This window comes from Ambystoma mexicanum, chromosome 2q, assembly GCF_040938575.1.
Source record: "Ambystoma mexicanum isolate Mex_15411 chromosome 2q, UKY_AmexF1_1, whole genome shotgun sequence".
Taxonomy (NCBI): domain Eukaryota; kingdom Metazoa; phylum Chordata; class Amphibia; order Caudata; family Ambystomatidae; genus Ambystoma; species Ambystoma mexicanum.
Genome location: NC_090924.1, coordinates 890,125,423 through 890,152,302, shown reverse-complemented (window position 1 = coordinate 890,152,302; position 26,880 = coordinate 890,125,423). Strand labels below are relative to the sequence as shown.

The 26,880-nt window shown below is 46.1% G+C and overlaps 1 protein-coding gene across 1 annotated transcript in view; it reads right to left on the bottom strand.

Moving 5' to 3' along the window:
• Positions 1-26,880, bottom strand: part of ENKUR (enkurin, TRPC channel interacting protein) — a 186,679-nt gene that overhangs the window by 112,405 nt on the left and 47,394 nt on the right. Inside the window, exon 2 of the mRNA XM_069648159.1 lies at positions 6,916-7,061. Coding sequence (XP_069504260.1) covers positions 6,916-7,061 — 146 coding nt within the window. The remainder of the gene's footprint in view (positions 1-6,915; positions 7,062-26,880) is intronic.

Genomic DNA, 26,880 nt, shown 5'->3' with positions numbered 1-26,880 from the left:
CATGGCCAAGCGGCAACGGAGATGGCCACATAGTCGTGGAGCTCCGAGAGCAGAGTGAATATCTGAACAACATGAACATTTAATTCGGCCTGCATTTCATTTTTAATTACTTCTTCAAAGTGGGGTCGACAGTGGAACATAACTCTGGAAGCCTTCCCGTGACCACGGCTGCAGACAACTGTCTTACCTTTCTGCCTCTGACTCAGTGGCGGTTCTCATGGTGACCACATCTCCTCAGAAGCCTTTCACTTCGACATCTCCCTGTTTCTTGCTGCGATATCTGCCGCCGGGAATTCTATAGAGAGGCTTTCCAACATCCGACTGCGTTTTTTCCACGACGACGTGTGTGGCGCTTTCCCTCAGAGGTGGGTCCCTCAATATCTGCGCTGCTTTTCTGCAGTTTTGACAGGAGTAATCAATTATTTCCCTTGCCACAAACGTCACTTATTTTCCTTGCTTTTGCTGGGGCTTACTCATAGGGCGTCTAGCTGATATCACTGTGGGGACCCTTCCCTTGCTTCCTCTGATGCAGAAGCTCTCCTCACGTTGCCCAGCACATCAATCACGCTAACTCCGGGCCTCATTAACACAATACAGCCTACTCGCTATTGACTCCCGGTGGCTCACTTGCAAATTACACTTCTTATTTTATTTGCATTCCTTTTGGTTTTTACTCAATTACTAACTCAAAACTGCTATCCTTTGCCTTTAAACATGGCTGATATCACCAAAGCTGCGGATTTACATGACAATGCACCATTTAATGCCTGCTTGGAAAAAATTCTACAGGAACTTGGCAATATTCGGTCTTCTATTACTACGCTGGAATCCTGCTCCTCCTCTATACAAGAGCTTAAAGGTTTTAAAAATGATATTAAGACTTTCTCTGGCAGACATGATGAAGCGGAAGAAAGAGTTAGTATTGTGGAAGATAGGGTGGAGGGCTTCGAGAACATGCAACTGAGACTCGCACAACTGGAAGGTGAAGTTACGGAATTGGAAGACAGAAACCGTATGGACAACCGTCGCTTCTACGGAATCCCTGAAAAATGTAAGGAGATGACCCCATCAACTTTCTTACCAACTGGATCCCCTCTGCCCTAGGGCTCACCTTTTCACCCCCATTGGAACTGCAGTATGCTCACAGGATTAGACCCGCTTCTCCAGCAACAATACTTCACCAAGACCCTTCTTTGCTTGCTTCTTGCGACATCAGCAAGCGCGCCAAATCCTACTAACTGCCAGGAAGAATTCCCCCATCCTTTTCCAGGGTAACAAAATCTTTATCTCCCCAGACGTTTCCAGGATTACACAAGCCAAGAGGAAAAGATTCCTAGACATGACACTTCTCTTGAAATCCCTTAACATCAGATATGGTCTTTTACTTCCTGCAAGGATGATAATTACCATTCCGGACGGACCTACCAAAGAATTCACAGACCCAAATGATCTTTATAATCTACTTCAAGCTCTTCAAACATCACTGATGGATACAACCTCCCTGAACCCATCGGTTAACACTTCCAAGCCAAACCCTCTACTTCATTCTCCTACATTCAGAAAGCCTAAGAATCAACACATTAAATTCACACCTGAGTGCAGCAGATCAACCTCTTCAATCTCATGTGATTCTCCATCTACCTCAACTCATCTGAGAGACAAATTGAGATCTCCTATCAAATCCATTGACCCTTCTCTTTCAACTTTGCAAACTTGACCGACTCCACGTGTGGGCTGTACTTCACCATCACCTTGTCCGATCTACAATTTATCCCTTGTCTAACCATATGGTTCACTGCATAATAGCTCCATTGGTCGTTCTACCTGTTCATGTTCATACAACCTTTGACGTTATACTCAACTCTTTTTCTTTGCTTCTCTTCGCCTGTGCTTATTCTGTCTCTGTACTCTGGTATCCCCCATGATACTCTTGTTTACTTACTTTCTAACTAATCTCACCTTTTCCCTTTTGCCATTACTTATTCTTATATCGTCTCTTTCATCCAGCTTATCCATTCTTATATGTTTTTCCCTCTATTGTCGTATCCCTTTCCTTATGTTTTTCCCCTACAGACTCTGGTTTTACCACAATATTTAGTAATTTCATTCCTATGATGTATTACAATTCTTAAAATCACATTCATTGCATTATGTAACTGTTTTATTTCTCACTGAATTTTTCTTTGCTTTTGTCATTATTTTTCTTATCATTGCAAATGTCGATTAAGTTTATTACTTGGAATGTCAAAGTGCTGAGTCATCCTAGCAAATGTAGTAAGATTATCTTCCAACTTGCCAAGCTAAAACCCGACGTTTGCTGAGTTTGGATAGTGAAAACTTTAAGATTAGAGCCTTATGGGTCAGCCATACACTCTACTCTTTTCCAATGCTCTGAATAAGAAAGGTGGGGCTTCTATATTGATTAATAAGTACTTAAACTTTTCATTCGTTAATGAAGAAAATGACCCTGAAGGCCGATGGGTCATTGTAGAAGCAATCATCAACAACTTACCTATTACTATTGTATGGGAGTGAGGGGTCCCCAGGCCCCCTCGTGCCGTACACACCTCAGTACAAGGCTTGGACCACGTGCCTCCAGTAGTGGGATTGCCCCTTGCCCTTATGTAAAGTTAACCACGGTTGACTGCTACATAGATGGGACTACTGAGCAGGACACGGGGCATCCATCTTTTGTGCCCCCTTTCGACTCCATCTTGGGTAAACAGGCCTCACTGCGATAGTACAGCAATGCTCAGCTCCCTTTCCACCGCAGCAGCCAAGGACAGAGACACACACACACACAAGGCGCGCAGGCAGCTGGCTGGCCCCCACCCTTGCACTCCCCCTGCGAAGGAAAGCTCTGCGCTCCCATTCTCACGCTGAAGCCGGAGAAAGTTGCAACAACCAATATGATACCGTTTTCTTCCTCTGAGATCACTGCTAGCATGAGAACCAGCATGTGAACCAGGACGAGCTAAGCACTTTCTGCTCGTTCGTCCCCATAAACGTACAAGCCACCCACACCTACAGCACCACACCACCTGGCCAATCGGGTCCATTTAGCATTTTTTGTTAGAGTTACTTTAATTGATATATATACAAGTATGATGTAAAAAGGGGTGAGGGTTTTTTGGGTTATTTCCTAGCTGGAGAAATAAACCATCCTTTGAACTCTTGCAGCCGGGTCTCGGTGCCTCCTTCCTCGAAAGGGATTGGGTTGGTTATTTTCTCTCACACGTAGTAAGCCGGGGAAAGGCACCTACATTTTTGGTGACCCCCGCTACGTGATTTAGAGAGGTGCCTCAAGGCCTGCACCGCCCGACAGCGAGATCCAGGGCGCCCCCAGCAAAACCATCGCCTCTGCGGTTGACCAGACTGTGCACACCAAGAAGAAAGGGTCAAGGGTTCCCGGTTGACGAATACCCGATCGAAAAGGCTGCTCGCCAAGGCAGGTCACGGCTTGGTTGGTGGACGGACCTGAGCGAGGTCGGGCCGTGAGCGGCGACCCTCGGAGTACCTGACTGAACACGTGGAGTCCCGGTTGCAAAGACCCCAAAGGAAGGTAAGGGGAAATACGGGAAGAAGGGAATTAGCAAACAAAGGGAAGGTAGTTAAGAATAGGGTCTGTGTGAGTGACGGTGAGGCTTTTCTGATCTATCCTTTATATGGCCATTAGGTGTTGTAAGAAGTGAGAAGAAGAGAAGTGGTATCCTAGCCCGTACAGGGTAGAAGGCGGCGCCACGTAGCATTTGTCCCGACCAAGTGCAGAATAGAGATAAAGAGAAAAATAGTAGGAGTCTCGTATATTGAGTAGACTCGGAGTAGTTTTTAGAATATTCTTTTTCTGTGGAGGTAAGAAATCTTGAGCCATAATAAAGGTGAAAGAGGTGGGGAGCGAATGCGAAATGGTAGGTAGAATAGGGAAGAAGAAAAATCGGGGACAGTAACGGGAATAGGGAAAAAACAAACGCGCGCAGGCAGTGCATGTGTATGTTGCATGATTATATGTTTGTCGGTCTGCTTTGTGTACATGTCTTGTTGAACACGCTAAAGTATTTCAGTACAAGTAACCTTTTTTGATTGTTGAATAATAAGCAAAGAAATAAATTGTGAGAGGTGACCAGGTAACACCTCTCAGAAAGAACAGCTAATGTGACATACCATAATTTCAAGCTTTGATAAAGAACGTATTTTTCACATATTGTAACTGACATATCAAGTGAGAGGTGGGAAGGGACTCAAGGGTACCAGAACACACAAGAAAGGAAAATAAGCATTGCCATGGGGGGAGTAACGCCACTGGCACATATTTGCCAGCACCTTCCACTATATAGTGACAGGATACAGAAGTATCACGATCAGTGGATCACTGAGATAAAAGGAGATGGGGTTATACCAATTTGGCCAGAAGGAGGGTCATTCGACAAAAGAGTGTTGGACCTAGTATCAACACATTTGCTAGCCCGATACAAAGGGAAACAGTTACAGAACCGGAGAGAAGTATTAGATTTATGGCAAATGTTTGAGGAAGTTACCCCCACGGCAGAGGTAGGTACCAGCCGAATGATAGAAAAGCAGAAAATACCTGAAGAAGTAAGCGGGACACCAAAAGGGTTTGCTCAAGAACTACAACCGAGAACGAAGTAACAAAAATCTATCCCTTAATGACCAGGCCAGCAGTAGGGTTTAGTGAGCCCCTGTATATACCACCCACCCCCACTGCTCAGGGCGGGGCAACAGCCCCTGAACCCCCATCATATGACAAAGGAGGTCTGTACGGCCCCACGAGTGCACCTCCTGTGGACATAGCACGTTTAACAGGCGATTTAAATCGCCAGCTAGCACACGCACAAATGGAAATAACGCGTTTAAGAGCTCTATGTGACAAAGGGCAAATGTTGCCAAGGGGAGGGGAGGTACCCCCGCTGTCACTGGCAGATCTCACACCCCCGATAGGGGCAGTAAGCAATGCAACCCCAGCAGCCTCGGTATCAGGGCAATCTATAGCATCGCAAGGGATGTCATCACAGTAAAGACAAGAACAAGAGTGGCAGTCAGGACATTTCCTGTTACAATTGAATAACAAGCCAGTAAGAATTATACGCCTAAACACACCGGAGAGTCAACAAAGTGGAGATCTGGGTGAAAGACAAGGAAGCGAACCCAAGGAAAACTGGGAGGATAATAACGAGCTAGAGTCAGAGATAGACGAAGTATGTGATGATTTAGATGAATATGAAGAGGCAGCAGCCGCAGAAGGTTCCCCACTGCCAAACTGCCGTTACCCAGACACACCATCACCACCATTATGGCAGGGTAGATTAAGACAACAAACAGGGAGGACAGGGAACATACTGGTAAGTAAAACGAAAAAAGGGAGAACGAGCAAAACAGGAAAGAAACAGAAACTACAAATGCCACTGATACATAAAGGAGCAGGTAGGCCAAACTATATTCCGTGGGCCCAAATGGACAAAAACAACCTGTTAAAACTCCTCCCCCCACTGACGGTAGGAGCAGGTAAGTGGATACATGTATTTGAGAAGAACACGGCAGGCGTGCCGTTAGCTATAGGTGATGTGAAAAGCTTATTAGTATCAGCAATCGGGGACCAAGCAGACACAATCTGGGAAAGGGCAGGGTTCCCCGGGAGTGACAATGAGCTGTGATCGCCACGATGGATCACCATTCAATAATGTTCGAGCAAAAGTGTGGGATGCATTGCGGCGGCCATTTCCAGACGTTCCAGATTTACATGCAGTGATGCAGTGTGCGATGGAGGAGAACGAGGATCCTGCGCAATTCATCTTGCGAGTGCAAGATTTATGGAGAAGCGAAACTGGTACAGCATGGAATCAATCAACAGCTTTATTTTATTTTATCATTAAAAAGGGGTTGCCGAAAGAGGTGCAGAAGGCCATGAACAAAATAGCTGGGATTGAAGCCAAAGGGTGGCCTGAAATTCAGAGCATAATTGTACACCATTGGAGGAGGATCAAACAGAAAGAAAAGGAGGTCACACAAAAGAGGCTGGCCGACGAAGCAAAACTAGTGCAGACAAAATTAGTGAAGGTCGCCGCCATTACTGCCAGCGTAGCCGCAGACAGAGGAAACGAAGGAGAGGAAAACGCGGGAGGAAGACCCGTTGGGATAGCAGCGCAGTGGGTTGGAGAGGACCAAGGACAGTGGAAAGGAGAGGAACAGCCATGCCAAGGATCACAGTGGCAGAACAGGCCGGCCCAAGGAAGAGGTGGGTACCGTGGGCAGAGGGGAGGATATGGAGGAATGGGAAAGAGAGGGTATGGTGAGCAAGGAGCAAGAGGAGCACAACAGGGGTCATGTTGGAATTGTGGAAGATGGGGACATTATTCACGAGATTGTAGAATGCGACCATCAGGGTATTTTCAGGGGCAGCAGCCCAAGAACAATGAATAATGCAGTATCTGCATGTTTTATTACTCCACATTATTGCAGGTTTTGAAATCCATAGGCGAAAAATGTACCTGTTTTGGTGGAGGTATTAATGACCACAGAAATGTGTTAGCAGATGCAACATTACCCATGTAGTATTGGCATGCAGTAATATTCTATCTCCCAAAAGGAATCCAACGGGACTCTAAAATGGGGAATCATTTTAAAGTAAGTACTCTAAATAAACTAGTATATTACTGTTTACAGATGCAGTGATAATACCGGCAGATTCGTAATGAGGACCCAAAATATCTGAATGAGCCCCAACAATTCAGCATGACAAACATTCCTACAAAGCAAACATGCTGATTAATACACGTTTGTGAATATTACCGTAAATTCAAATACATCTATGACTAAACCTTAGAAGTAAGCTGAACTATGAGAACACATGTTGACATTCCCCAGGTATTGGTCTTCTTTGCTTTATGTTCATGCACTTACTTTCTGATACTTTGGGTTCTTTTGAATTCTTGTGAAGAAATTCTTTTGGCGATGGTACCTCAACTTTTGCTGGCCCCATAGTTCTGTTTAAGGATTTGTTTTTCTTGGACTCCTCTCTTACATATTCTCTAAATGTTGATGTATACCTAAAACAGCAAAACCAAATAGAGAATTTAAGACATTAACAAGAATTCAAGTTTTCCCAAAGTGAAAATATATTATTTTAGCTGTTAGGTGGGAATCAATAACTTCTTGTTCTACACAGTTATTTATTTTGCAATCATCAGTTTGTGTTATGGTGAGTTATGAAAAAGCCTTCTCTTTACTTCTTGATTCTAGGGCCCTGCACACCTGGACCATACTCGAAAAACACTGAGAACCGGTAGGAAACCTTTCCCTGCCAATAAACTGAAGAGGGCTATCTATGAGGCTTTTCTAGTTTTGAAGGCGAGCAGAGAAAAATGTTAGTAATGAGCATACATAAAAAAAGATGTGGTAGTTTATAACACAGGAGGGTGTTGAACTCTTCATGGGAGGCTGCAGACAGACCACAGTTGTGCATATGTGCTCCCAGTTTGCAGTGTGCATTATGCTCTGATGAAGGATTCCTTCCCGCAAACAGATCAATGTCCTCTTTATGACACATTACACTATGACTGTCATCTATGCTTTTCATTAAAACATTACCTCATGTTCCTTGTCCTGGACTCACGGTTGGATATCCATATCACTAACAATGTTCCTACATTTCTGAACCCTACCTAGCAATGCTTACATTAAACGCATTTGCGTAGTCCTACATTAGTTATTTTCCAGAACCAGACAAATGCTATGTAACTTATAGCACAGCCACATGTTATTGTGATGGCAACAAAAAAAGCAATTCTCTCTGATCTTGGGCCTAACCAAGGCCACCCTGAGCTATTCTTCTTATTGTGGTTCTGTCTCTTATTTCACATACAACAGGTGATGGCGAGTAAATCTGTTGGGAATGTTTTTTTCAGATGAGTGTTCTCTGTGTTAAATGTGTCCCAAGACTGCGTGCGTGTCAAGACAATTCTCTGATTATTTAACTAGAAAAGCGCTTGGTAACGGGTGGCTACTTTGATGTCTTTCACAATGGCTTTAGAACTGGACATGACAGAGTCCGCAATGGGCCATGAACCAAATGATTTAGCCATGGACAGAGGTGTATTTTGGTTTTGCCATCTTAGGTCTTTCGGCTTTCTTCCACACCACTGACTATTGCAGGCTGCTGGCCTACCACCTCGTCCTGGTAGTGAGAGAAGGAGCTGTTATTGAATGGCTGTCCTAGTTACTGAATGTCAGAAGCCATCTGGTGAGCATGAATTCCTATATTTCACCAGTTGGTCCTGTTCTCTATAAGGCTGTCATGGTTCAGTCCTCTGCCTGTTGCTGTCCAATGTATATGTCAGGACACCAGGTGATCTAATCTGAAGATATCGTCTTCAGAGCCACGAATATGCAGATGAAATGCAAGGTCTCTTTCCAAAGCCGTTTATGTCACTAGTGTCCTAAGGTAGGAGGATTTCCAGCAAGCAACGGGATAGTGCTTAAAGCATGTTCATCTATGAAAGATCCAATGCCGGCGAATAATGATTGTGGTGTCCAGAAAGGTGACTGAAATTAGGTTGTGGTGAGTCCAGGTTACTATTAGTTACATTGAAGACTGGAGCATGCCTACCAGCCATTTCCAACCATATTAGCTCAGGTTCTAACTGATTCTCACAGAACACTTATGCATTATCACTCATCCAACATGTACTGAGCTTTCACTCACGGTCACCAACATTCCAAGATTTTGCAGGGATTAGCAGCAGGATACTTGCACAGGAGAACATGACAAATGTATCTCATTCACAACAGGTTGCAACAGGTGTGCAGCCTAGAGGCATGGAGCAACAGCCAGACGAAGGACCACCCAAGAGGAGGGACTAGCCAGCCAAAGTCCCACATCTGAAGGGAAAGCCATCCCCAGTGGTGGAGCCCAACAGCCAATCTCCACCCAAGCTAACACACCTGCATACTCTTTCACCAGAAAGAGGCTTGAAGGTGGTCCCAAAGCCCTATTAAAACTCACAAGCTCCGTCTGACAGTGGAGATGTTTGGAGTAGGAGCTAAAAACTAGAATGTTAAGACAGAGGTTAATTTGGGGAATGTTGGTGCAAAGAGTAAGAGATTGCACATGATCGATGATCGTAAAGGAAAGTTCTAGGAGGCTTAGTGAGGCGAGGCATGGGGGGACCCGAGGGTGGATAAAGACTCAGGTTGCTGGAGTGCAGAAGGCTGGGTTAGGCCAGAACAGGAAGAGCTGGATCCAGATCAAGATCTGGGAGGCTGGGCGAGAGACCCATGGTGCTCTCTGAAGCCACACCAAGAGGGGCCCATTCTGGATAAATACCTCAGAGGCTGTAGGAGAGATCTAAAGACCATTGAACTAGAAAGTGGAGGGAAAGAGGGGTCCCCCAAAGGGGTAAAGAAGGTCAAGAGAAGGGTGAAATATCTGGCAGAGCGAAAGAAACCATTGCATGTGAAAGCAGAGTGCAGTAGGGTGGGATACACAAGAGGAGTAAATAATGGGAAATGTGAAGCAGCCAGGAGAAAGGTAATGGCCAAAGGTGTGAACATGCAGATGGTGAAAGTATCAAGAAGAGATGTACTCTGAGGGGTGAAGTAGGAGTCCAAGTGAAGAAGGTGAAAGAGACAGCAGGTTATTAAGGCTGAGAATGGAAAGGGAAAGAGTGGTGCTGAGAGAAGATAGTACCTAAAGGGATGATGAAGAACGTGGGAGAGAAGAAAGACTTGGAGTCTATTGACAGTACAGAGATGATTGGTAAACATAAGGAGGAGGTTGGTGATAGTGAAATGCATTAGGAGGAGGTTGGTGAAGTGCCTCAGGAAATGGGAGATTAGCAAGAGAAGCCGGGTTGGATGTGGAGGAGCTTACATACACTGAAAAAGAGTTACGAGAGCAGGTTAAAGATGGGAACATGAAACAGGGAAAATAAAGAGATTGAAGGACACCAAGGGTTATTTGGAGAAAGAAAAGAGGAGTTAAGAGAATATCTGGAGGAGGAGCAGGAGGAGGAGGAAGGAATAAGAGTCAGACCTGGAAGATTCTGCTAGGCCCGGTTGGCTCAAGACAATTGTTAGAGGTGGGAGGAGGAACAAGCACATAACAAGGCGTGTCCTTTAACTCCAGAGATACAAAGGAGGGGGACGAGATCAAGACCCTGGCAGGAAGTAGACAGGTCCAGGAGAAATAGCCTCTACAGGGACAAGAGGACCCGCCACCATGACTCTGCCGAACACCAAGGGACCAGCTTCACCGGGAAGATAAGATACTTGAAGAGGAGCTGGGGAAGATGGAATACTTGAAAAGGAGCTGGATGGTCATGTGGTAGAAAAGCTATATGTTTCCCTCCAAGACAAGGTTGAATGCTTCTGGCATCCCAAAAATGAACCTGCCTGGTGACTGTTCACAGGATGTGGAAAACCCCAAACCCGAGACTGAGAAGGATTTGGAAACTCATGAAAGCCCACAGCGCCCAGGTTCAAGAACCCCAGGAAACAATAGAGGACCAAGGGAAACCTGCAACCATACTTAGAAACATTTTGTTTTAACACTTCACTTCCCCAAGGAACATTTTTCTTTTGGTTAAATTCCTGAGACACTACCTATACTCTGGAGAGAACATCCATCCTAACTATTTTGTTTGGTGAAGATCTGTTTTGTTTGTTGTTTTGACATCCTTTGCACATGTGCCCCTAATACATAGAAGTGTATTTTGTCTTTTCATTTGATCCTTGTCACAGATGTGAATTCATTTTAGTGTTCTTCAATTTGTGCAATGTTTTGTTTCACCCATGTGGTGAAATTATCTCAGTGAGATGGAGAAAAACATTAGAGCATGAATCTGTCTACTGTTTCTGTAATAGGTGATGACTAAAATGGCACCGCAGATCTGAAAAGGCATTTGAGGAGTCAGATATATAGGGTGTCCTGGCAGAGCTGTAATGCCAAAGCAGGCACAGAATCTGTGCAGACCCTGACAAGTGATAGCCAGAAGTAGGGAGACGGCACATGATGAACACAGAATCTGTGTCCAGCAGCAATGATGAGCCGACCACCAGCTACAGATGAGAAGCGGCCTCAGAGACTGGTACTAAGAGTGACAAGCAGGGAGCGGTACACTGGACACTGGAAGCACTCAGAGCCACATAAGAGTTCTCTGCTTGAGCGTTGTGTGCGAGTGATCAGACTAAGAGATGGACCAGAACTAAGACAGCGTTTTGCTATTGAAATAATTTACTCTTTGACATTGTCAGTAGGAACCGTACAAGATTTACTTTTCCTGTTGAAGACAACCTTCAATTTTGAAGACCAAATTCAGCAACTTTGAACCAATGTTCATATACTTTATGAGTACTCGGCTGGCTGTCAAGAAAGTTAAATCCACACACTGATGCGTTTGCGAGATTTACCTTGCAGTAATTCCGATCACGTTGCGGTGTGTATCTCGCATCGGTCACCAGCATTGTTTTCCTGATCGTGGCAGCCATTTTTTTTTTTTTAATCAACCTTTTTCCTCATTTGTTTTATTAGCTGCCATGGAAAGGGAGAAGGACCTAGATCTAGTCCCTTCTCCCTTTCCTTGGCGGCCCTTTTCTTTGTTTACCATGGCCGCCACGGAAAGGGAGAACAGACTACGTTTCCCAGTCAGCAACGGGCATTTTATTTTCCAGTTGTGAAACGCGAAGCATCTCGCAACAGAAAATCGAACACCATTAGGACTCCGGTCTAACGGGCCAGGGTACTACTGGCAATAAGCCCCTTGCCATGTCGGTAAATATGGCCATGGGGACATTACTGGACGCGGTAATGCCACCCTGGAGAGGGGCTTATTGCCTAAATATGGTGTGTGATTATGTACTAGGCAGTAGATAATGGACTGTCAAAGGTCAGATGGATTATAATTGTGTAGATTGCATCTAATACTAACATTAATGATTACAAATATTGCTGTCTGCATAGTTACAGCAGTTTTTTGTACTTTGAGAGCCATGATGAAGAAAAAGGTTTTCTCGAAATACATTTCGGTTCAGTACTTGTTTTATTAAGTGAAATTGAGCTCATCAGGCCTTGTTTATTTAATTTATGTATGTTAGGCGTACAACCTACATTTTGTGAATATTAAACGGGTTCAGTTCTTATACAACTGATGTTTTTTTTAAGCTCATAATGTATTTTTCTTTAATATTGAATTTTGAAGCTTGAATTTCCAATGTTTACATTCATCAAAAAAGTACCTCAATACAGCTCTTGCATGCATGAGGTGCAATGAAAGGTATGACCTTCGGGTGCACACAGATCTCTACAGTAGGCACATACTAGTTATAATCCAGAAAGCTGACCTACACATACCTGCACATTTAGTACGCTGAAGAAAAGAAACCATGAAATCTATGTGCATCATTGCTCAATTAAGCACTCAAACACGTCTTCTACTTGCATACAGCATAGACACAAATTCAAGCAAAAACTAAAAAGGCACTAAAAAGAAGCGTGAGTGTTGAACATTTCACTGGTAGTTAACACTGACATTTTTAGCTTGCTGCTTCTGTCCTTGACTGAACTCTGGATTTATTTGTTTACAACTGAAAACCATGAACTCTAAGAGAAAGAGGAAGGGAGGAGACATTCTATAGGTATATTTCACATTTGCTAGAGATATGAAAGAAAGTCTTGAGATGTACTGAACAAATGGCACTACCATACGGAAAATAAAGCTATTATGTGCTGGAAGAGAACATAAACATGGCTTGTATTGCTGCCCAAACATTATCAGTATTGCATTATTAAACCGAAACATGCTGAGTGTACCAGAGATTTTTTAAGTTTATCGGAGAATTTTTAAGTTTAAACTTGTTGTAGGAAAACATTGTGAAGAAATCACTCCGGACGCCGTAGGGAATGAAATGAGGGTAAAGCTTTATTGGTATGGCCCCCACAGAGCCATCAGCTACCATGAACTGCTTCAATTGTCTGGTCCTGGATCCCCTGGGTCTTCAAGGGACCCCCGTGTGGATGCAGACTACACCAGAGGGCCGTGTCCCAGCCAACTGCCTTATCTCCGGATGCAGGACAAGGCTATCAACCAGGGCCGTGACCTCCTTGCGTCGGTCTCCTACACGGTTCGATCCCATTCTCGTCGCCAATGAAGAAACCACACTTGACGCTGAAAGTGAATGCCCCTCAGGCCTGCCGGTGAAATGACCAACAGAGTCAATAAAGGTACATCCCAAGAGGGAATAAGACCAAGACCAAGTGAGAGTACAATTAAAGGCTTGTTATCTAAATGTAGGGCAAACAGAATCTACTCTGCTCACGCTGAGAGCGCTCTGCAGAAAACATGTTACAAGTTACATTTATACATGAGATTTGTCATTGGCAAGGGGATGGCCTAGGGGGCACATGGTGGATGGGGACTGGACGCTAAGGGGAGGCACCTATAGGTGCTATATGATCGGTGATGGCTGATTGGTCCATTGGCACATGATGAGATGATATAGTGGAGTCAAGGGTTCAGCTGGGCTCATCTGTCGTACATCCGCTGGATGAACACATTGACACCTTATCTATGCAACACTTTTGCCCTTGTTGCCACACATTCACATCCATTCATACGTTTGACCGGTTCGTCCGGTGGTGAGACTAGCAGGCTGCACGTGTAACAACAAGGCAAGCTTATTTACTGCTGAACATCTATTATATATGTTTTGTCACAGATATCACTTTCTTATTCAAAACAGGCTCGAATATTGAGTTGGGGGTGAGGGTTGCAAGGTCGTTGCATGGGCATGGGGAAGGTTTGAATACAAGGTTGCTGGGACTGGATTACACATAAATATTTTCATTATGATGGTACATTTCCTTAGAAGGGGCTTGGTGACCAGGTGCTTGGACAACATAACTCTTTGTAGGGTCAAGGTGGTCAAAGGTGGGCTCAGGCCCGCCTTTCAGGGCTGGTAATTTTACTTCGTGCCACAGAGGCGTTTTATGCTTACACATGACGGATTGTTGACTTAAACCCTTTTGGTTGGTTTGAGATTTGAGTGGAATTCACTTATAACATCTTATAATTTCATGCTATTCAGACAATTTCGCATCATGATAACAAGGGATGGTGTGAGAGAGAGAGAGAGAAAGAGACAGAAAGAGAGAGAGAGAGAGAGAGAGCGAGAGAGAGAGAGATTGTCAACACATAACTGTTCATGGCATTTGACTGCAGTTCACATGAGGTTTTCTAATAGCGCGTTGTACACTTACATTCTATGTTATCACCCAACAGTGAGGTAGCATTGTGTGAGCTTGTACACATCTAAGAGTTGTTTACATGTCGATACATTACAGTTAGTCATTGTGCACACTTCAATGTTATAAATCAATATGCATTGTACTTTCGATATAACAGGTCCATACATGAGCTTTCACTTGCACGCATATACGTATTTACATTGCTTACTCATTAGCTTATTTCGGACATCAGAGGATTTGTGTGGGTTCTACACATGAGGACGGGCCATCTCTTTGCTCATGCCTATCAGAAGGAAAGGACACGTTCACTGATTTAAGGGTCTCCCCACGTTGTTGACTTTGCTCTGGGGTACACGGGGATTAGGTTTTTATGGCCAGTGCCTTGTGGGGTGCAGGGCAGTTTTAAAGAGACAGATAGCCCAAGTTCTAACCTTCTCCCCCTCCGGGGCTGCATCTAAATTACTGAAGGGAGTTAGGCGGCAAGCGATACAGTGTGGATTTTGTTGAATTCCTGCTGCCGGCCTTCTCATGGGAACCGAGCTGTTATGTGGACGGCAGAGAGGAGGCGGTGGGGGTAGAGTCGCGCTGGCTGTGCGCTTGGCAGAGATGACTGGGGCCTGGGATGAAACCCTGACTGCTCTTGTTATTTTGCAAATAGAGTCAGAACATTACAAAGATGGAGTCCCAATCCTGCTATCGAGGAGTGGGCACAGGAACATGGTCGTGCACCCAGATGTGTATTAACGAAAGGGGTGATGGTTCCCGGAGGTGTCCTCACATGAGTGCCCTGGGGCCAGGGCCCTGGACCCGAGGCAGCCATGATTGGGCCCGTCCGGGGAGCATTGAAACAAGGGGGGGGAGGGGTCCGGAGGTCCCCTCCTACCACTCAACGCCATAGGGAAAGAGGGTAAGGCTTTATTGGTACGGACCCCATGGAGCCGTCAGACACCATGGACAGCTACAAGTGCCTGGTCCCAGATCCCCTGGGTCTTCTAGGCACCCCCGTGTAAATGCAGAGGACACCAGATGGCCGTATCCCAGCCAACTGCCTTATCTCCAGATGCACGACAAGGCTATCAACTAGGGCTGTGACCTCCTTCAGTCGGTCTCCTACACGGTTCGATCCCATTCTCGTCGCCAATGAAGAAATCACACTGGACGCCATAGAGAAAGAGGGTAAAGCTCTATTGGTATGGACCCCACGGAGCCGTCAGCAACCACGGACCGCTACAACTGACACAGTTTAGAACCTTCCCTCATTTCATAAAACACAAGCTGCACAACATTTTTCTGTGTTCTAATTCTACAGAACCCACTACTACACTTTGCTTATTAATCAAGCGGCTGAAGGCATACATGGTTAAGACAATATTATAATACCAGGAAAGTATTTAGAATTGCATTTATGTCATTACTTTAAAACACTGCTTACAAATAACAATGCCAACACATCGTTTGATGTTACTGTGGGATACAGCTAGCTAAAAGAGATCCAAGGTGGGTCTATTTTTGGTTGGGTCGTGGGTGGGGATGGCCATAGGGAATAGAAGGGCCATGGGTGAGAAGCCAAACAACACCTTCATACTATTTGTCACACGTCAGATCTCATACCCATCATATCTTTCCTACTATGACAATAGATTATAGGTTGGGCTACTTTGCCACCTAATGGCCAAAACTTAAAAGCACATGCAGCGCTGAAGTGGTTTGCACCTCATTTTGACACTTTTGGAGCAAACCATTCCCAAAAACGAATGTGAAACGTGACACCATATCTAGATCAGTACAAATCTGAAAACCTCTGTACAAGAAACAGCAGGAGTAACTGGTTCTGCTACAATGGTGCTCCATCTTCAAAAGTTTCACTCCTAGACTCCACTGGCCTAAAAAAGTATGAAAGTTGCAATGTGATAGTGACAAAAGTATAAAGGTGAGTTTGCTTGTTGCAAATGAAAAATTATAATCTCGATTTCAGGTGATTGATCTCACTTGCGTTACTTGAGAAACTGAGCTGCCAGCTGTTGGAAGGAGGTGATTATGCTTTCATGCTGGTGATGAAGCATTTAGGTTTGCTAGGGGCGCCTGGCCTTGCAGCACCTCAGAGCCACATTCAGTGCTTGACCTCCCTAGCTATGCCTCCCCTGATGGTGTTTACTCTCAGAAGTCTGACCCCCATACAAATTTATATGCATGGTTATGTGTTGCCTCGTCAGGGTGATGGTGTGGCGTGCAAAGAACCTGTGGTCTCAGGTCACATATCATTAGTCTACAGATTCTGCTGGTCAGAATTCATCACAAGGGCATGGACCGACTGGTGCTGTAGGCTCGTTGGCCTTATTATGTGGGAGGGGTCTAGTTGGGGTGCGGGGTGGAGAAAGGAAGTGACACGAATAAGGGAAAGTAGGCAGTCCTTAAGAATAAAGTTGAAGTGACAAGTCACACTGTCTCCAGCTCCGCTATAGCAGGCCCGACCCATACCACAGGCAGCGGGCCACTTGCATATTTGCATTGGTAATGAGTGGGCACGAACAGCCACGTTCACGGGCAAAGAGCGCTGGCTAGGAGCGAGCCCACACCCGTGTAGAAGCGGTGCTCCCCGCAGGTAGCAATGAGTGCTGACACCGCGCCACAAGTCAGTGGCACACCCTGGTGGTGGCAGTGAAATCATCAGGTTGCCAGGCCTATTAAACAGAAGGACATGCGGCTGGACCGCCATTGCGTTTGCACCACAGTCTGCTTTGAAGGTGGCCCGGCCCTCCTCAGCGGGGCTCAGCAGGGGCTCCTAAGCGGCACAGGAAGGACAACATGGGCCAGCTGCAGTCAGTGCTAGCCCCCACACCAGCCACAAGCATAAAGGGCATAGTTAACTTGCCCAAGAGATAAAGGGCACAACTGACATTTCTCCAAGCCCACACCGTCTGGCACCAGAGGTGCAGTGGAGGGGACCCGCAAAGAGGCCACATGAGAGCCTGCTGTGGGTGTCTGGCCCCCAGGCCTAGAAATCATGGGGGGGTTGGCACAGGGACACCACCTAGAGTCTTTCCCACAAAAGTTGCAGTGGGACAATATCAACAGTTAAGTGCATCAACACGGCCTGAGACTGAGGGGAGTCCGGACCTGCTTCTCTTAACACGCAAGAGCTGCTGAACCCCCGCAGTCCCTCTGAAGAGTTTGGTCAACAACTGACCCTTTCACAGCTGAAGTCCTAAACTCTCCAAAGGGAAAGGGGAAGTGGATAAAATAACAAACCACAGATTTTTGCCTTATGAACTTGCGAATCTGCAGAGGATGAAAAGACAGAGACAGAGTTAATTCATATCCTTCGCAGAACCCCTCCTAGACCCTAAGAAGTGTTTAATTACCTGTGCCCCTCCTCAAAAAGCTGACAGGAGATAACTGAAGAAAGTTGCTTTCACTTTTCTCAAAGGTTGCTCTCTGGAACCTTGCCAAGTGGATCTGAAAACTCAGCCAACAACGTAGTACTTTTGTATTTATCCTTCGTCACTAGAAAACCTTCCTTACGCTAATTTATTTTCCATCTATTTTAAAAGACTCAGCCGAGCATCTAACCAACAATTTACTAAGCTGGTATTGAGTTTTATACAAAAACAATCTTTATCGCCTATAGTAAGCATTAACTGTTTGACTTCTTCTTTCTCCTACTGGGCCTCATAAGAGTATGGCAGTAATTGTGTGGTAAAGGCACGAGAAACACACTTTTCTTGATTAAAAGTGGTGGTAGCGGTGTAAATCCCCATTTATTTGGGGTCCTTTGGACCCAATGTTTTTTTATGTGTGCAGAATTACCACAGCGGAATTAGCGCTGTGGTAATTACACCAATTCTGCAGATTTCTGGGTGCTGAGTGCCAAGATTTACCTCCAGGGTTTGCTGGAGGTAAATCTTCCACTCAAAGCCAAAACTCATAATTTGGTGTAGTGGTCAAATTGGAGGTAACTTAGTTACCTCCAATTTTAAGACTTACCGCCATACTCGGAATGAGGCCCACAGTCTTTTGAATCCAGCATTGCACTTGCAGAAGAAAAGGGAAATTCGCTAGTGAGCGATCGTCACGCTCTGGAGTTTACTGAAAACAGTCTGCTTATTCCTACGCGCATGCTCCCTAGATTATGTCTTGCCGGAACACTACTCTCAGTGGGGCAGCGTTATGCTCCTGAGCCGTGATGGAGACGCTGCTCTCCTCTGAAGTCTATGCTTTTGTCATAGAACACTTGATGCTAGGGTTGATTCTTGCACACTGGAATTTTCAGCTTTTCGTGGGGACGCTACTCTGAATTCTCGCACTGGCGCCTGAACGGAGAAGCTGCTTTCCTAAGCATGCTCAACAGTCTCTAGCTGGGAATGCTAGTGTACTGAGTGCGCGCACCTCAGACTTCTGCTTTGCCCCCTCTCGCAGTTTACGGTGTGTCCAGTGAGAGAAGACGGGGTACATGCAAATTTAACCCCATCCAAATGTTTGCTTAACTCCTTCTGCCACTAACTATTTACAGTTACTTGGTTTACCCAGAAGCTAAACTTGTCAGGGTCCGGCTTGACTGAATTCCACAGGAGCAGATGCTGGCCCCACAGACCCTCACCAGGAGTTCACTTCCCAACCCTAAAGTAAAAGCTGAGCTGAGAACCCCAAGAAAGGGAAAGGGGAATTTGGAGAAAATAACAAGGGAGACACTGCAGCCCTGCAACCTTCTGGTAGGCTCTGGTATCTGTAGTAAACAAATACACTTGGTTACTTATATGTTAATGCAAACTTCTTTTCTTAAATTATTTTTAAACAACCTCTAACTTCTTTACCTCTTAAACCTCTGTTTAAAACTTAGAGGTTAATTATCTGTATAGAATAGCTGGTAAACTATTATCATGCTTTAGTGCATATTGTCTCTGGCCATTCAAGTCTCTTAGAATCCAAAAGTAATGACCCTTGCAAGCACCTTACAGACTTAGATATTCTTCTTTGCATTTAAAGTTCATTTAACTCTATGAAGTTTGAGTCTTAAATGCTTTTGCAAAATGCAGTCTTTCTTTGAAGCATTGAATTCCCATTTGTGTGAAAATTACATTAAATAGAAACTCATAAACTTCCTTGAATGCTGCTCTCTTTCTGCGTTTGAACTTTTTCTTTTTTACACGTACGAACGTACAGTTACTTTCTAGACGCGCGATTGTGATTAACACGCAAAATCACAAGACGTGAAAAATTGACCTCGCGTAGAAAAATCACACGTGCATTTTAACAAATACACGCACTCGTGCTAACCTAAAAATGGACTCGCGCTCTATCGCAACCAAACACACGCGGTTATACACAACGTCACTCACGTGAAAATTGTACACGCGTTAAAAACAACTTGCGCTTAGTTAAAATGGACTTGCGCTCTATCGCAACCCAACACGCGCTATCTTACGCAACGTCACTCAGTAAACTTTAAAACTTGTTAACACTTTAAGTTTCTTATAAGAAAAATTTAAGTTCACTGTGAAAATCTTTAAGCTTTTAAAAGGAACGCTCCCACCTGATGTCTTCTTATTCACTCTGGCTCAGCAAACAATTTTCTTACTTCTTTTGTAAATCTTCTGAACTCTGAAAGACCTTACTTAAGGAGCTTAACTAACACCAGCCACTGAATTGCTATGGATGAAAGGCAGTTTAGAATCTTGCTCAGCTCCCAAGAATCCAACCCATTATCCTTTCCACCAATCAGACAAACCAAACATATCATTGTTCCTTTAACCAATCAGCTTAAGTTTCTTTCTCTCCATCTTGACTTGAGTAACCACAATGTTAATTCTATGTACAAACTCTTCCTGATTACTACTCCAGCCAGCCCTGACAAAACTGAGCCCAAACGTTACTTTAAAAACACAGTTCTTAGTCCATTCCGGACACTGAGAAAGCTACGTTCCCACTGTGAACTCTAGATGTCATGTCGCAGCCTACAGCCCTAATCTGCGTCAGCTACACTTGTCCTCTTCAATTGCACCTGAGCCTTCAACTGGAGCTAAGGAAACATGACCTCCCTGCTAGGAACGGATGGATGAAAGGCAGTTTAGAATGTCTGCCAGTCCTCCAGGAACCAAACCCACCAATCAGCTAACAGTTTCTTCCATTATACCAGCCCGAACTCCAGTAACCAATATGACCAATCAGTTTTCAGCTTCTTCCCCTCCATGATGGCTTGGACAACTCTGGTTCTAAAAGGAATGTTATTAAGGCCCCAAATAACCAACAAGAGAAAAAAATTCAAGTAAGCATAGTTATTTTCTATTTACAAACCTGACACTGGTCCTTGCAGCCATGTCAGGTGAAGACATCCCAGCCACCGTAGCCGCACGCCCCTCTGAGACCTTTTACATGGCACAGAGTGAGACCATCCCATGGCAAGTGCCGGTGGTATTTCACCTTACGGACATAAGCAATCTGGGCCCAAGGTGGGTCTGATGGTCAAAGGACTTCAAAGTCTACATAGGGGCAATGTGATGTGTAGATGGGAGAAAGAAGAACCTGCTGATCCTGGCCATGGGTACGGCAGTCCAAGACATTCTAAATGAGTTGGTGGATGAGGAAAAAGCAATGTTCAAAGAATTCCAGGACGCTCTGGCCACATACTTTGCCCCACACACCAACGTCGACTACAAATGGCATATATTCCACACAACGAACAAGGAAGCGGGGGAGACCCTTGATAACTTCATCATGAGGTTGCGTATCCACATGAAACATTGTGCTTTTCATCGCTACTCCAACGAGGAGACGCTTAGGTCACAAGTAATATCAGGGTGTGAGTCGCCGTAGTTGGGTAAAAAAGCTACTACAAAAACAAAGATCACTGGACGAAATCCTGGCCATGGCCAGGTTGGACTACGCCATCTCCCTGCAAGTCCAAAATATGGGGAAATTAAAAATCCTCTCATCAAGCAAAGACCGTGGGTCTGTCCAGAAGCTATCGCCCATAAAAGGGGAGGGCGCCAGGAAATCGGGAATGGCATGCTACCAATGTGGATATGAACACCCATATGAGGGTACGTGCCCTGCCCTGGGACAGAAGTGTGCAGCTTGTGAGGATGTGGGGGGGAACCACTTCCATGCAGTATGCAAAAACGCTCTTCAAACCCGCCTAACAACTCCTCGCCATCCAATGGTAGACGACATACAAAACATCACAGAGAGGAACGCAGAAGCACCCGAGACCCCAGACGACACAAACTGGCAGAAGGGCAATACCACATAGATCCACAGAAAGGCAAAAACTCACAGTCTGAGATTGACTTGTCAGGATTCTCGGCTGACCAACAGAAAAGGGGCTATGTATAGGCCCTACACAATGACATGACTAAAGAACACCGTCCTACGCTAACCTTCCAAGTCCTCATCACTCCCTCAGACTTTCTAATTGACACGGGGGGCAACCGTAAATGTTTTGAAAGAAGAGATATACAACAAACTCCCCTGGCCCTCCCAACTGACCTGGTAAGCGTTTTCCCCTTTTCAAATCTGTGGCTGCGCTAGACAGCCTGATGCGATGCTTTTAACAAGGCTTTTCAAGTGAGGGCTGTCTTTCACTTTTACTTTCGTTTACTTTTTGATTCCGTCAGAATTCCGTTGAGGATCTACAGCCTCTCGATATTCCTCACAGGCGCCTGTATGGAATAAGCAGTGTGTGACCATTCTATCTGCTGCCTTCTCGGTGAGCAGTATCTTGCCTTCTAAATTGCGGGTCTTTTCTTAACCAACAGAGTTAGCACAACGATTTACACGTGCGCCCCTTTCTAATAATTGCATGAGACTATCTTTTGAAGTTGGGGCTTTTAGATAAAACTAAATGTAAATAATTTCACTGACCCGTACGGTACTTATTCAGAAGCATTTCCTTTGTTGATTTAGGGAACTGCAGACGTGTGGCAGGCCAACTTTTCACCTTCCGCGTTTGACAATAAACCCTAAAGAGGTGTTTGCAGGAAAAGTCATGCATCTGGAATTGTTTGGAATGACATAAAAAATTGTTCACAAGCTATACTAGTAAGTCGGCGTGTACTATCATGATATGTTTTTTTGCATATAGCTCTGCTAGTTAATGCTTCTGAACCGGAAGTCAATGCCTCTCTACCATGCAAGCTTGTGCCTTTGAGGAAAAGATCTATGCCTATGTTGTCTTGGACACTCACGCTCTGGGATTATTTTTGAGCAGTTGTCTGAAGACTCAGTATCACTTGACACTTAGAAATTATTATGTGCTATTTGGAACGTAGCACTTCCTCCCCTCCTCCTTGTTCCTTCCCTTTCCTCTCATCCTTTTTTTAAGATTTAGGTTATTGAATTGTCTAAACCCTTTTTCACAAGTGAACTGGATATATGTGACTTTATAAAGGATCCTACACTAGATGTGGGATAGAAATGAGTTTTTGTAAACATATTCCAATTGGAATATAGTCCCAGAGTCACTGCTACTAATGAGTCTTAGATTAATTGAAGTAGCTGCAGTTATGAACAGCTTGCTTACTTTGTCCTTTTGTTACACTGTTTTTTGAAGTGATGTGTACATTCTTGTTTCTTTGAATGTTTTTAATATATGTTTTCTTCAATGTTTTGAACGTTTTCTGAATAGAATAATAATACTCAAGTACGTTGTTGAACTATCTTAACCCATGAAATGAATCCGGTTGGGTCTCACATGTTGTATTTGTTTTTTTTACATATTTTTTGTAGAACTGGTCATGCAGATCAACTTTTGGGGTATAGAGTCTTTGTTGACTTCTCTTTGAAGAAATTGTGTCCTGAAGATGGCCAAAAAAAGCAAGAACCAAAGACATTAGAGATAATGTCTGAAACAAAAAATGGCCGAAACATGTTGACAGTTATCTGAAATACCTATGTGAATCAATTGTGGGACTTCCATGCAAACAAAGTGTTAAAAATAATATATAAACTTTGTGTTGCTTGCACCCCATCCTTGCAATGGTGCACTATGCACTTTATATCAAAAAAAGTTTTTAAACAAATGGTGAATTGTTTAATTGTGTAATGTGGCAATAAGTGCCTTTTTATCTATATTATGCGTGACAATAAAATTGAATTTATTTTTTGTAACTATTGTTTTTGTGCTGGGTTTATGATGTTGTTTAGCAACAATATTAAATGGTAGCTGTTTAATTTGTAATTGTTAGTCACTTTGAAACATTGGGGCAATGTAAAGAGGGCTAATCAGACTCACCTTTATGTTCCTCCCAACTGAAGCCAGCAATGGTGGACATCTACCCATATGGATCTGACACCCCGCTCCCTATTCACCACGCTGTGCACACAAATCACAAATGGCCAGAATTCAACTCTATGTTTTATCCACAGTGGCCAGCAGCGGATGAATTTTGAGTTTTAAGCCAGGTCTAGACATGGGCCTGGTGCACATCCTTTATCGCATCATGGCGCACAAGTAGATGGCCCCAGATGGAGAAATGATAAAAATGTTCCTAAACTTGTTCAAAGGCCTGGGGAAACTGAGAAACTGTAAAGTCAGGCTGCACATCGACCCCACTGTCAAGCCGGTCACCCAGCACTACAGGGGAATACCCATTAATATTCAGCAGCAGGTGAAAGAGGAACACCGCCTCTTGCTGGACCTCAGCATCTTTGAGCGGGCAACTGGCCTGACACCCTGGGTTTCCCCAATATTTCCCCAGCCAAAGAAATTTGTAGAGGGATCCATCCGCTTGTGTGTGAACATGCACAGACCGAACAAAGCCATCCAAAAGGGAAAGACACCAGGTGTTGGGGGTGACTGGCGCCCCCCGCGCGCATCGCCGCAAGCCCCGGCACCAATGACTGAGACGCACACGTCCGTCTTGGTTCGGGCTTCCCGGTCGCTCTAACGCAGCCGGGAAACGCCCCGTTTATTTATACTGCACGCAACGACGCGCAACGTCATGACGCCGCGTGCGCGCCCGTCATCGGCGGCGCCACACTCCTCCTTTTTCGGGGAGAACCAACAGTTACCATACAACTATGCGCTGCAAACCAAACAACACTGCAACTAGAACAAGTCACAAAACCCCTATGTCATGAACACCCCTTTATTGGCATCCACCCAGGTCCCCTTCGCTAGCAGTTCTCACCCTCTGGATCATCAGCCAATTGTCCCAGCACGTAATCGGTGAGGCGAGCAGGTTTCCCTCGCCCAGCCCTCTGGGGGTACCTCCGGCTCGCCTCCGGCACGGGTGATCTGTCCACCGACGGGCCCCGGGCTGGGGACTCCAGCATGCAGGGCGGGTCCCCCTCGTCCTCCGGGACTCCTCCCAGGTCCGGATCAGGAGGTGGGTCAGTTCTGGGATCTCTGAGCTTCTTGAAGAAGCTTGCATTGCGAGTCACTTCCGACCGGCCATCTGACGCAGTTACCATGGAGCCCCGGACCGCCACGATGTCCAGTGGCTCAGGCTCATACGGCAGGGAGAGCTTCCCATGCGGATGTCGATTGCGAATGAGGACCTCATCGCCCGGCTCCAGCTGTTGTGGGCGAAGCCCCCTCCGCACGTTCTCTTGCTCAATTCTCAGTCGCCGGTCCATTTCGACTCGTTGGTCATCGATCACCGCAGGCTCTCGTTCTCCGACCTCTGGCAACAATCCTCGTGGACACCTTCTGAACATCGCCTCTGCCGGGGCCACCCCCGTGGACGCATGGGGCGTGGTGCGGTATACCCTCAAGAATTGGTACAGGGCTCTCTGTAGAGACTGCCCCTGTCCTTGGGCAATCCTAAATGTCTTATTGAGGGTCCTCATTAGACGTTCCGCCTCCCATTCGCTCGAGGCCAGAGAGGCATGATCTTCCGGTGCACCACCCCACAGTTCACCATCAGTTCAGCAAACCGTTCACCCTGGAATGGTGCACCGTTGTCCGAGCATAGCGTGTGTGGAAACCCGTGAGCCGCAAACAACTTTTCCACAGCCACCACCACGTGCTCAAACGCCACGGACTCCACGAACTCTACCTCGGGGTACCTGGAGTACTCGTCCACCAGGACCAGGAAGTGGGTGACCATGGTGGTGGACCCAAAGTCGGCATGAACCACCTCCCACGGATGGGTCCCCCTTGGCATCGCCTCGATGACCGGCTCCCGCTGTAAGGGCGATGCTGCCTGGCACCAGACACAAGCCGCCACAAAGTCATCCACCTTGCGTTCCAGCTCGGGGAACCACACCTTCATCCGGAGGCGGGCCTTGGTCTTGGCGGCCCCTTGATGGCCCCGGTGTGCCAGTGCGATCACCTCACCCACCTTTGACTGGGGAACCACAATCCGATCACCCCAAAGTAGCAGGCCCGATGTTGAGAAAGACAGTTCTTCGCGGATCTTCCATAGTTGCTCTAAACCAGTCCGGGCCTCCTGAGTGCGCCCCGCCAGGGCCTCGAGCGCTGACTTCCAGGAGCCTTGCTGCATGGACTGCCTCAGCACCTTGAAGCACTCATCCTGTGCCGCCGCAGCCGCCAACTCCTGGAGAGGCATGGCATTCTGCATGGCTGCTTCCACTACGACTTGGACATGCTCCTCAGCTTCTTGCTCACAGGTGTCACGGTCTCCTCCTCCAGGCGCTCCGGGGTGTCTGGATAGGTAGTCAGCTGCGTTATTTGCCCCTGGCCGGTAAACCAGGGTCACCCCATACTCCAAAAGAGCCAGCATCCACCTCTCAATGCGTGCTGGCGGCTTGGATGACGACCCTGCTAGGATGGGCAGCAGTGGTTTATGGTCAGTAACCACCGTCACCGGGCGTCCGAGTACATAGAGCCGGAAGTGGCGGCATCCCCACAGCATCGCCAGCGCCTCGCGCTCAATCTGCGAGTAACTTTGTTCGCCGCCTGACAGCGCTTTGCTGGCATACGCGACTGGCCGGACGCCGCCGTCACGGTCAATCTGTGTCAACACAGCACCCAGGCCAAATGGGCTGGCGTCGACGATGATCTCCGATGGTAGTGCAGGATCAAAGAACGACATTGTGTCCTCGGCCGTGAGGGCACTTCTAATGTCATCAAAAGCTGCCTGCTCCAGTGGACCCCAATTCCAGATGGTGTCTTTTCTTGTCAGGGCCCGGAGAGGCTCAGACCTGGATGCCAGGTTCTTGATGAACCGCCCACAGTACGTGACCATGCCCAAAAAGCTTCGCACTTCCGACACAGATTCCGGTGGTTGTGCCTTCTGTATGTCCAGTACCTTCTTAGGGTCAGGAGACACCCCCCCCCTCCTTGAACACGAACCCGAAGAAACTCGCACTTCTCCTTGTGGAGGGTGAGTCCCAACGACTGCAGCCTCTCGAATGTTTTTGCCAAACGCCTCAGGTGGTCCACCTCTGTCCTTGCGAACACCAGAATGTCGTCGCTTATGTTCAGGACGCCCTCGAGGTCAGCTAGGGCACCCCGAATGATGTTCTGAAATACTTCTGTCGCCGAGGACACCCCAAAGCTCAGCCTCTTGTAGCGATATAGTCCCCGGTGTGTGGTGAAGGTGGTAATGTACCTTGACTCGGGGTGGAGGACGACCTGGTAATAGCCGGCCCGGAGGTCGAGTTTCGAGAAGAAGCGAGCGCCCTGCACCTCCGCAATGATGTCATCCAGCGTCGGTGTGAGGTGC